Consider the following 12427-nt stretch of genomic DNA (forward strand, 5'->3'; position numbering starts at 1 on the left):
GGTGGCGTCATGAAGAAAACGGCTGCGGTCAACATTTTCATTTCGTTTTGCACTTCAGTTTGAGCCCACATCATTTTTAAAGTGCAGTGCCCCTATAAGGGTGTCTGTACTCGGTGTTGATATTCATTAGGGCTGGGGGTTAGGGTCCTTAACTTGAGAGGTTAGGGTCTTTATTGCGCAACGTTCACAATAAGATCAGTCGCTATACATTCACAATAAGTTCAATACCACTAACAAAATTTGAATCTGCACTTCAAATATAGAATCCAATTTTTTTCTTATGAAAATCTGTCTTTAAAATTTATTTCCTACTTGTTACCAACACAGCAACACACTCCATTCATGACATCTAATTTGTAGTACAGATTTGGATTCTATGACAAACTGATCTTATAGTGAACGTATTATTGACTAATGTGATTGTGAGCATAGCCGCACAAACCCTCCTATGAGCACATGAAATGGCATAGACAAAAGAATAATGAAGACACACTGACAAATCTTATGATATAGCAGAGATAGTACAGCAGTGGTACTTAAAATTAGACCAAATCTGAGATTGAGTGCCTCACACATCAAAATAAATGCAATTTTATTGTAAGCATGCTACGTTTATACCGACATATATTACTTGGAGAGCATGCAGGCAACCAGTTGTATCTAACGCAGTTATATGAAACATCTGTGAGTGACGCACGCAATTTCAAATTGGGGTGTATCCGTGTATTATTTTCTTCTTCGGGGCTCAGATTGCAAGGAAGGGATTATTTGGTTTCAGCCATTTCGGCAACCGGACACATCAATACATTTTAGCAAACAACCGAGGGTCACTGTGGGTAAAAATTATATCCTTTTGGCTTGGCCCCCGAAATACCTGCATCTAATAGTTCCTTGTCTTAGCATGACATCAAACTAATTTGTGCAATAAAAAATCGGCACTTGTTCATGATGAATTCAAGCCATATTGACGTAACGACTTTTCAGCATAATTCATTGGCTTTAGCTGTAGTATCCAACACAGTGACCTCGGATATGTATAAACAATCCCCGAGAGATCTTGCGAACACATTTTTTATTACAGTATAGTATTTCTACTTCGTTAATTTAAAAATTCAAATGCTTATACTCGACTGATAGCAATGTCGATAATAAAGCAATGTAGGTACCATATACGAACGATGTTGCCAGGCAATATAATGGTGGCATGGATTTCAAAAATTTTCAAATAAGTTATTTAAATAAGTAGGCCTATATTGTAGAGCATAAGTTCGTATATTGTACCTACATTGCGCAGACATTGCTATCAGTCATGTATATATACTAAGGGCCTAAATTGTAAAATGATATACACACTGACAAAATAGTGACATGCGGGGGAACGGTAAAAATATCAAAGCGGGATCTTCCAGGATGAGTTGATGCAAATACAAATACCAATAAAAACTAATATGGTAGGTACATCTTTCACAAGAGGCATGGAATAATCATCATTGCAGTAAGTATACTCATAAATACTTATCTATCTACAAATATCTTTTTGCAGATCGATTCTACCCATCATCATTATGACTGTGAGCGCCATTGCAAATTATCTAAGTTCTGTCAGATTCGACCCCTCTTCCACCAGTTGGTAGCTTTCATTCATGTGATGCAGCAGCTTACTTGGCAAACCACTCAATTTTATGACATTAAATCGTCCATCGAATTATTCTTTTCAAGAGAAGCGAAGACCTCATCCAAGTTCTCATTTTCATATATATATATAAGACTATATTGTGTATGACCTAACCGGAAAAGATCAAAGAGTTCAGACACATACACCATTGTTATCTCATAGATTGGGCCTGTCATATTGAATCCAACACATCGCTTTGAATTTGAATGCCCCAGTTGCCCTATAGGACGAGCCACCACTGAGTTCAATACACCACAAAATGCGATACAATGAAAAGATAGGAAGATGTTGAAGCGACTTGGAGTAGTCCATGGAATCACACGATGTAGGCGATGTAGAGAGGAGGCATGCACACTGAATGAACAGTAAAAGAAGATAGTATAGAAAAAAGCAAGCAACAGAAAATGGGGTGGCATGTCATGGAAGGGGATCGATAGGTCAGGTCGTGGTCCGAAAGTTCAATTATTACATATCAACGCATTTGATAGAAATACGATAGCAATAACCACGTTGAACTTATTTGCTGGCAAGCCCAGCATATCCTGAAAAGTTAACGGATATCATCTCATTTGGATTGATACCAATGCTGGGAGTACATTTCCACACTATACAGTTACTTTTTGATTGACATTATCAGTATATATTCAGCTATGGTATCATCATATTTGTCCACATGACGCATGAGGTACCCTTCCGAGTATATGATTTTCCACATACATTGCATCTATGATTGTTAACGCCAGTATGCATCTTCACATGACACATGAATGATGCCGGAGGTTACATTTACTATGAAATTATCTCTCGCAGATATCACAATCATATTTGGTTTTTGATATTAGCATGAATATCTACATGAAGCTTCAACCCAGACATCGACTTGATGCTTTTCCACAAATATCTCATTTATAATTTTTAATTGCAGCATGAATCTCCATATGCCGCCTAAGGGTGCTCTTCAGAAAAAATGTTTTCGTACATATGCGACATTTATGATTTTTGACACCAACATGCCGGTCCATATGAAGCTTGAGGCCACCACTCTGAGAGAACGCTCTTCCACATATTTCACATTTATGATTCTTGATGTCAGCATGCAGGTCCATATGAAGATTGAGACCACCACTCTGAGAAAACGCTTTTCCACATATATCACATATATGATTTTTGATGCCAGCATGACTATTCATATGACACTGGAGGTTAATTTTCCTATTAAACTTCCTCCCGCAGATATCACATTTATGGTTTTTGATGTCAAAGTGCATATTCATATGGACTGTTAATGCAGAAATCCGAGCACATGCTTTCCCACAAATATCACATTTATAATTTTCAACGCCGACATGTATTTCCATATGAGACACGAGAGCGCTATTCTGGGAAAATGTCTGCAGACATACGTCACATTTATGATTTTTGACACCAGCATGAAGGTCCATGTGACGCTTGAGGCCACCACTCCGAGAAAACGCTTTTCCACATATATCACATTCATGATTTTTGATGCCAGCATGAACATTCATATGATAATTTAGGCTACTTTTTTCACGAAATTCTTTCCCGCAGATATCACAGACATGGTTTTTGATATCTGCATGCATATCCACATGATTCCGCAAGTTTTGAATGTGAGTAAAGACCTTGCCACATACATCACATTTATATTTCGTTATGCCAGCATGTATCTCCATATGTCTCCTGAGGCCGCTGTTCTGAGTAAAGGTTATGGAGCATATGTCACATTTATGGTTTTTCACACCAGCATGTGTATCCATATGAAGCTTAAGGTAAGACTTCTGAACAAATGCTTTTCCACATACCTCACATTTGTGATTTTTGACACCAGTATGGCTACTCAGATGATTCCCGAGGTCTCGTTTTCTGTGAAAGTCCTTCCCGCAGATACCACATATATGTCTTTTGTTATCTGAGTGTGTGCGCATATGGACTGTCAAGCCAGACATCTGAGTGAATGCTTTCCCACAAATACCACATGTATAATTTTTGACGCTAAAATGTGTCTCCATATGTTGCTTGAGGGTGCTCTTCTGAGAAAATGTTTTCAGACATATGCAGCATTCATGATTTTTGACACCTGCATGCAGGTCCATATGTAGCTTGAGGCCACCACTATGAGTAAATCCTCTTCCACATATATCACATTCATGGATTTTGATGACAGCATGAGTATTCAGATGCGTCTTAAGGTTACTTTTACGACGAAATTCTTTCCCACACATATCACATGTATAATTTTTGATATCAGCATGCGTTATCATATGATCCACGAGGTTACATTTATGAAAAAATTCCTTGTCGCACATGAAACAGTTATAATTTTTGATGCCAACATGCATCTTCATATGACGATTGAGTACACCCTTCTGAGTAAATGTTTTAGCACATACGTCACATTTATGATTTTTGACACCCGCATGCATATCCACGTGAACCTTGAGTCCACTACTATGAGTAAATCCTCTTCCACATATATCACATTGATGATTTTTGATGCCAACATGAGTATTCAGATGTTGGTTGCGGTTACTTTTACGACGAAATTCCTTCCCACACATATCACATCTATAGCTTTTGATATCAGCATGCATTATCATATGACTCTTGAGGGTACATTCATGAGAAAATTCCTTGTCGCACATAAAACATTTATAAGTTTTTATGCCAACATGCATCTTCATATGACGATTGAGTGCAATCTTCCGAGTAAATGTTGTCGCACATACGTCACAAGTATGGTTTCTGAAACCAACATGCATGTTCATATGACGATCGAGCGTACCCTTCTGGGTAAATGTTTTTGCACATACGTCACATGTATGGTTTCTCATACCAGCATGCATCTCCATATGAAGCTTGAGGCTTTCCTTCCGAACAAATGCTTTCCCACATATTTCACATTTAGTATTTGTGATCGCAGCACCAGTATAATCCATAGTTAGCTTGACGTTACCGATTCAAGAAAACCCTTTTCCGTAATATCAAACTGATGGTCTTGAAGTCGTGATCAATCTTTAGAATACTTCGCTCCAAGTTACTCTTTTTGCGGAAATGGTCGTCACAGATTTCACAAAACTGCCTTGATCGTCACAGTGGAGATAACATACAAGTTACAATATTTCAAGGTTCAAGTTTTCTGAATAAATTTTTAACAGATGGTCATGGTTAACTCTAACGGTCGGAACGGGCAGACCGTGCAACACTTTACAGAGAACTCAGATAAAATGACTCAAACATAAATGGTGGAGCAAGCGGGGCTGCACACTATCAGAGACTTGGACAACTATAAAATGTTCAGCTTTTCTAAATGAGAGTAAAAGTGGAATGACAGCTATACATAATTCCAAATTATATTTCAATTAGAATTACTGAATTCACGAAAACTCAAAAATTGAATCAAGATCAGTTCATAGGAAATGGAGTATTTTGTCATAAGGACGATTTCAAATGTCTGTATACTGTACAGTACACCAAGCTTGGCTTATTTCCCACTATACAGTTTTCCTGTAGCATTTAGCAAGAAAACCTGAAGTTTGATTGAAATTAAAATTAGAGTATAGAATTGGATTACCGGCATTTCACTTGATTAGTCTAATTATACTTCTAGTATCATCTAGTTGTCAAGTCTTTCAAAGTACAGGCACGACTCTCAATATTTCAACGTTTCAAAGTAATTTTGCCTTGCCTGTAATTTTGGCACAAACCATTTGCATTAGAGAGCCACAGAGATAAGCTGGAAAGGAAAGTAAATATTTCCCTGCAGTTTGAATATGGCAGTGGTCGGGAACCTATGGCTCGCGAGCCATATATGGCTCTTTTCGGTATAAGATATGGCTCTTTAACAAATATATATTTGTGTACTGAATTGATTAATATAGCAGCAGCTTGTTGGTAAATTTTCATCACGGCCAGAATAATTATTCTCGTGGCAGTATAAACATGTCTGCGAGAAGTAAAGACCAAACCGTCTTAGGGTTTAGAGGCCAGGACCCCTCTTTTCAAAATCCTCAAATTCAAGTTACTGTCGCAAGTCTGCTCGTGACGATTCGATGTCACTGTTGAACCATCATGACATACCGATCACTAGGGCAAGTTTTTGTCGCACTTAAATCCGAGAAAAAGTTGCATTTATTTTTTAAAACAGTAAAAAAGTTGCAGAAGTTGCATTTCGACCACATTTTGCTCGGTTGACTAAAATAAAAAATAAAAAAAGGGTCAATTTTCCGGCTCATCTCCCGAAATACCCGAAACAGCGTTACTTCAGTGCTGATTTTCGGTGTTTCAGTCGAATTTCGCCGTGTATTTCACCAAAATCGTAAATACTTTCATGAAAAATCGAAAAAGTTGCAGAATGTTGCATGAAAAAATGGACAAAAGTTGCACTATAAGATTCATTCAAACAGCTTAAAATTGCATTATACATATCTTACGAATACTTAGGAAGCTGCCGGAAGCTGTAAAATAAAGTTGCAGAAACTTGCCCTATCGATCACTAATCATTATACACTTCACGCCATTGTCTCTGAACGATGAAGAGATAGGATCCAAAGCATGCAAGGCCCGGGACACGATAGTTGAGGCCAGCGACGATATCTTGCGCACAAGGCTTATTGCATGTGCGATTGCCCAGGCCAACGATTGTAGCTGCAATTGTTCAGGCCAGCGGATCCAGGACTGTTGCAGATGCAATTGTTTAGTGTTAAAGCCAGAGATGATATCTTGCGCACCTGGCATGTTGTAGATATGCGATTACTCAGGCCTGCTGTTGACGCAATAAATCAGACCAGCGAGGCTTGTTCGCCTACACAGTAATCAATGACCAACTGAGCAGCAGATGGTATACTGTTGTGCAGCACGCACGAATCTCGTTTCATCTCTTCACGCTTCTCGCTAACTGGCAGCGTCCAACACTTATAATACGAATTACTGGGCAGGATGGCGAAATGTGATTCGCGAAAGACAACAAACAAGAAGAAAGGTGTGCTTTCAAGTTTTATTGCGAGGGAGGATTTTTTTCAAGAATTGTTGTAGCCCTATCCAATGCATAACGCGCACCCCCGACTTTAGGACAAAATATCCATGCCATTTTGCCCATTACACATGGAAAATTACGGTAGGATGTCAATCATGTTGCAAATTCAAAGGTTTCGCGCACCCCAAGAAAACGCTTCGCAGACCCCTGGTTGAGAACCACTGTAGTAGAGAAATTGTGTGAAAAAGATGGCTTGCCCAATGTACTAATTATACAGAAATTCCTGTTTAAAGTAAGAGGAAAGGTGTTCAAAGTAGTCATCATCGGCACTAAAGTAGAAGTACCAGTCAATGTTTACTCAAGTAGAAGTGGCGATTTACAAGTCAAAAGTAAGTATCCTATGCCTAGTTTTGCCCAAAAACCAGAAAACTATCGAGTAGAAGTAGTCTTAAACCATAACCACTTGAGGAAGTAGTGAAAGTAGGCATAATATACCCGAGTGCTGTGAAAAGTAGAAGTACTAGCCACCTCTGAGTAAGAGCATCATTAGATTGTACGCAGCACTATTGACATTCCCAACCAATCGCAACTGTTGGTGCACAATTGTCAGAATTATTGAGCATAACAGACATTTCCCTATGTTTTAGTTTCAAACAAAACTATATAAATGCAAGCAACCAATTAAAACTATGTTTGTAACTGTGTACATATCATCGAGTGACAATGTATCAAAGCAGTTGTACTTGACTGCAGATAACCCGCTGTGCACTGGGGTTGTTCAAAAATGGCTTGTTTTTCAAATTGACTGGCTACTCGACAAAATTGTTAGGTTACCTAAAAAACGATGCACACCAATTTTGGCTCAATTGCAACCCATAGTGACATTATTATAAGAGAAAAAGTATTGGATGTATTTAATAAAAATAAATATAAAACTTTTTCAAATATACTGGCTATCCCATGAAATTGTTAGATTGTCTGAAGAAACGTTGCACAACGAATTCGACTCAATTCGAGCCAGTCGAAAAGAAGTTATTAGGGGGTAGTTCCAGCCCAAATCAACTGAGACAGATAACCACGTGTTTTATAATGTACATTAATTTCAGTTACCAATCATTGTTGATCAATTTCAAACCAAACAAAACTTATTTCATGAAAATCCATTCACAGGTTCAAGATATATGAGAGTTTGAAAAAGAGCACTTTTTGCGCTCGGTCAACCGTGAAAATTATGACTTTATGGAGCAAGAATTTTAGAACATTATTGAAAATAAGTCACTGTGTTTAGCTTATATTGAAGTGCATTTACAGAAAATATAGAATGTTATACATATTTTAAAGATTTTTCCTATTTCCAAAACCCGGAGGTCAGGGGTGAAACAGGGGTTCAGATGTCATACTTTGGTAAAATCAGTCAAGCGTAACAAAAGTTTCAAGACTTTATATTGAAAAAAGGTATACTTCAAATTGACCAAGTAAGGTATCATATGAAAGCTAAGAACAAGTGTATTACCATCAGAGGATTAGTGATAGTGATTTCAAAGATCTAGGCATTGTAATATTGAGAAAACTTTGGTCATGTATTTTACTTACTATTTTAGGTTGTGTAACTCGCGCAGCAGCTTAATATGTATTAGGTTGGTTGATTCTAGCATATCCATCATATAATGAGAGTTCAAATGAGTGTGTAGCTTCAGTTTTGCAGTGTTGAGAGTAAGCGTAATACCATTAGATTAGAGAAATACCAATAGTTATTCCAAGGATCCAGGATCCAGGCGGTGAAATATAAAGAAAACTATGGTTGTTTAGTTTCCTTTTGTCGCAAGTTATGATAGGCTGTGTAACTCACACTGATGCTTTATATTCATCAGGTTAGTTTACTCTAGCATATCTATCAGCTCACGAGAGTCAAAATAAGTGTGGAGCTTCAGTTTTGCAGTGCTGAGAATAAGCGTAGTACATTCTGAGGAATAACAATAGTGATTTCAAGGATCTATAGTTTTGTATTTTCCTCAAGTTGTAAGATATTTTAGGCTACAGGTGTAACTGACACAGCTGCTTTATATTCAACAGATTAGTTGATTATAGCATATCTATCAGCTTACGAGAGTCAACATGAGTGGCGAACTTCAGTTTTGCAGTGTTTGACTTCTGACTAACAAAAAGGAAGAATGCCACAGAATTACATTTGCACCAAAAAAACTTTTGTTGTTTGCGGATTTAGAAAGTGACGAAAAAGAAAAAATCATGTTTCGAGTCAACCTGTTCAATAGAGAGCATGAAATACAAACCATTTGCGCCCACCACAAAGCTATTACACTAGACAAGTTGGAATTCAGCCAGAAAAACTGTTGCGACCCATTTAGGTGTCACAAGAAAAAAATATCTCGGGTCCTGCAGGTCATTAGTTTGGAATTTGTTAAATTACTCAACCACTGTGCAAGTGAAATTGTAGTACTTCCAGGAGAGAAAGTTTGTGGTAATTGCAAAACCAGGTTGAATAAACTTATTGATGATGATCAAGTTTCGGTAGCAGGGCAGCCACTAAATTTCCACAGAGAGCCTGGCAACAGTGAGAATGATACCATGACAGTCAGCAGATCAGTATGCAGAATGGAGCTTGATAGAGCATTGATTGAAATTGGACAATCCCCTTTCAAACCACACAGCACTCCATCAAGAAACAGGCCTTCTTATGGCAAGAGAAAACTTGGTCGTATAAATAATGATTTGACTAATAAGATGGCGAAAGCTCTGGATGTACCGTTGCAAAAATTAGGAATTGAAGAAGAATCGACTGATAGAAAGATAAAAGAGAAAGCAAAAGATTTTGATGAATTGATGTTTGAGGTAAAGGAAAAGATTCTGGAGAATGGTGCAACGAAATCACGAAAAATTCAACTCTTGACGTTGGTAGCAAATTCATGGACTCTAACTGAAATTGAAAACTTCTTTCATGTTTCAAATTATATGGTTCGACAGGCTAGAGCCCTCAAACAAAAATCAGGAATTCTCAGTACACAACCGGACAAGAAAGGAAGGCCTTTAAGCGGAGAAATAAAAAAACAGATTTCTGACTTTTATTGTGATGATAATTATACAAGGATTATGCCTGGGTGTCGTGACAAAGTTAGTGTGGCCCGTAATGTTCATGAACAAAAGCGGCTCATTCTGTGCACTCTGAAAGAGCTATATCAAGAGTTCAAAGTTCAGCATCCCAGAATTACTGTCGGGTTTTCATCATTTGCTGCACTGAGGCCCAAACAATGTGTGTTGGCAGGCTCGTCGGGAACACATGCTGTATGTGTGTGTTCCATACACTAAAATGTTAAATTGATGTTGAAGGGGGGCCAGTTCGAGCAAACTTACAATGATCTTATTGATATGATGGTATGTGACTCAAACAACAAAGAATGTATGCTACAACGCTGCAACAACTGTCCCTCTGATGATGATGTTAAGAATTTTTTAGCTTCCAAGCTGGTTGATTGCATCAACGTCACATTTTCACAGTGGGTCACGACGGACAGAACTGAAATGTTTTTTCAATCCCTTTCTGTTGATGACTTTTTGGATCTTTTATACAAAATGCTGATCAAACTTCTTCCCCACTCATTCATCGCCAAGCAGCAATCTAATTATTTAAAATCACGAAAGGAAAAACTAGAAGATGACACAGTTTTGTGTTTACTTGATTTTAGCGAAAACTATTCTTTCTACGTTCAAGACGAAGTTCAAGGGTATCATTGGACGCACAGAAATTGCACCGTACATCCAGTGGTATGTTATTATAGTAGCAGAGGAGAAATAAATCATTTTAGTCTGTGCTTTCTCTCGGAATATTTGACTCATGATGTTGGGATGGTGTATGAAATTCAAAAACAAACAATTGACTATCTTAAAACAAAACTCCAAAATTTCAGTAATGGCTGCGCGGCACAGTATAAAAACTGCAAAAATTTCTTGAATTTATGCCAGCATAAGGAGGATTTCGGAGTAGCTGCTGAGTGGACATTCTTTGCTACCAGTCATGGAAAGTCGGCTTGCGACGGAATCGGCGGTGTAGTTAAGAGGTCAACTGCAATGGAAAGCCTGAGAAGACCCGAAAGAGACCAGATTATAAACTTAGAGAAGATGTTGGACCACTGGAAAAATAAACTGAAAAGTACCTAGGTTCAAAATTTGAGACTTCAAATTATAGTATTTACGGTGGCTAGACCTATTATGAATTTGCCACCATAAATACTATTTATTCCAGAACCAAATCTTGTACTCCAATAACTTTGCTTGTACTGGTTGGAATTGAGCCAAATTTGTTGTGCATCGTTTTTACGGACAACTTGACAATTTCTCGGATTATCCTTGATTGGTGGATACTCTGGGAATTATCAAAGAAAAACTCCAATAACTCCGCTTCTACTAGTTGGAATTGAGTCAAATTTATTTTGCATGGTCTCTGAAGACAGCTCAACAATTTCATGGGGTTGACAGAAAAATTTGAATGTTTTTTCAATTTTCCTGTTTAAATTAAAAAATTCAATTGGATCTGTGGAGCCCTATACTTGTTAGAATTGAACCAAATTTGGTGTGCAGCGTTTTTTAGGGTAACCTGACGATTTAAGAGGTGACCGACTAGAATCGGGGAAAAAAAGTTATTTTTGAACAGCCCTAATGCCCATGCATAATGTGCACCCCAGATTTTTGAACAATAAATCATACAAATTTTGCGAATTATACACGAAATATTACAGTATAGCTGCACAGTTATTTCCAAATTACATTACAATTAGAATTATGAGACCCAAGTTTTTTCCAAAGTAGATTTGAATTCTAATTACTGAATTCGTGAAAACATGGACATTGAATCAAGTTGAGGTAATATCAAATCATAGTTTCATTTCGGTTATAGGCATGAGAATATCAAATGTCTGCGCAACAAACTTGGCTCGTTTCGCACTATACACTGTAGTATACAGTTCTCCGGTAATATTTATACGAAAACCAGCAGTAAGATATTAAATTTGGAGCATAGAAACATTTCACAAATTAAATTAGAATTATATTACCGGCATCTCACTAAATAGTCTAATTGGGCATCTAGAAATCGAGATGTCCAAGTTTGCGTCTACAGGCACTTCATTTTCATTGCTTGTCCTTATTCTGTTATATTCTGTTACCTTTAAATAAATGTATATTAGGATGTTCACTGTTCAAAAATGACTTTTTTCTCCAATTCTACTGGCTACTTGATAAAATAGTTAGGTTACCTAATTGAAGCTTGCACACCAAATTTGGTTCGATTCCAACCAGTAGCCGCATTGCTACAGGAGACCAAAGTTTTTTTATTTATTTTATAAAAATGAATAAAAAAATTCATAATTTTCTGTTCACCCCATAAAATTGTTAGGTTGTCTATAGAAACGATGCTCACCAGATTTGGTTCAATTCCAACCAGTGCAAGCGGAGTTATTGGCGTAGAAAAATTTTGGATTCGAAAAAAATAGTATTTACGGTGACCAATTCCGTAATTCCTTAATTATTTATTATAGCTGTGCCTACCGTAAATACTATATTATTCAAATCAAAATTTTTCGACATCAATCCGCTCTCGCAGGTTGGAATTGAGCCAAATTTGGTGAGCCTCGTCTCTATACACATCTTAACATTTTCATGGGGTGAACAGAAAAATTTGAAATTTTTTTATTCATTTTTATATAATAAATAGGGAATGTTTTTGCAACATTTTTTACAGCTTCCTA

General features: G+C 37.3%; 3 protein-coding genes and 1 long non-coding RNA gene across 4 annotated transcripts in view; 1 reads left to right on the forward strand and 3 right to left on the reverse strand.

The window, feature by feature from the left end:
• Window positions 1–12427, forward strand: part of LOC145435257 (uncharacterized) — a 344196-nt gene that overhangs the window by 142530 nt on the left and 189239 nt on the right. The gene's annotated exons all lie outside the window — the stretch shown is intronic.
• Window positions 1–12427, reverse strand: part of LOC145435186 (uncharacterized) — a 100932-nt gene that overhangs the window by 69666 nt on the left and 18839 nt on the right. The gene's annotated exons all lie outside the window — the stretch shown is intronic.
• LOC145435202 (uncharacterized) overlaps window positions 1–12427 on the reverse strand; it is a 129123-nt gene that overhangs the window by 61791 nt on the left and 54905 nt on the right. The gene's annotated exons all lie outside the window — the stretch shown is intronic.
• LOC145436471 (uncharacterized) lies at window positions 1822–5120 on the reverse strand. Its single transcript, XM_080313825.1, has one exon. The coding sequence runs from the start codon at window positions 4630–4632 to the stop codon at window positions 2578–2580; it is 2055 nt and encodes a 684-aa protein (XP_080169951.1). The 5' UTR covers window positions 4633–5120; the 3' UTR covers window positions 1822–2577.

Source organism: Botryllus schlosseri, chromosome 3 (assembly GCF_051294905.1).
Source record: "Botryllus schlosseri isolate E-star chromosome 3, Bs_hap1, whole genome shotgun sequence".
In the NCBI taxonomy this organism is placed as follows: Eukaryota; Metazoa; Chordata; class Ascidiacea; order Stolidobranchia; family Styelidae; genus Botryllus; species Botryllus schlosseri.

Excerpts from the sequence above, each read along its gene's own strand:
- LOC145436471 (XM_080313825.1), bottom strand. The coding sequence starts at position 4,632 with ATGGATTATACTGGTGCTGCGATCACAAATACTAAATGTGAAATATGT.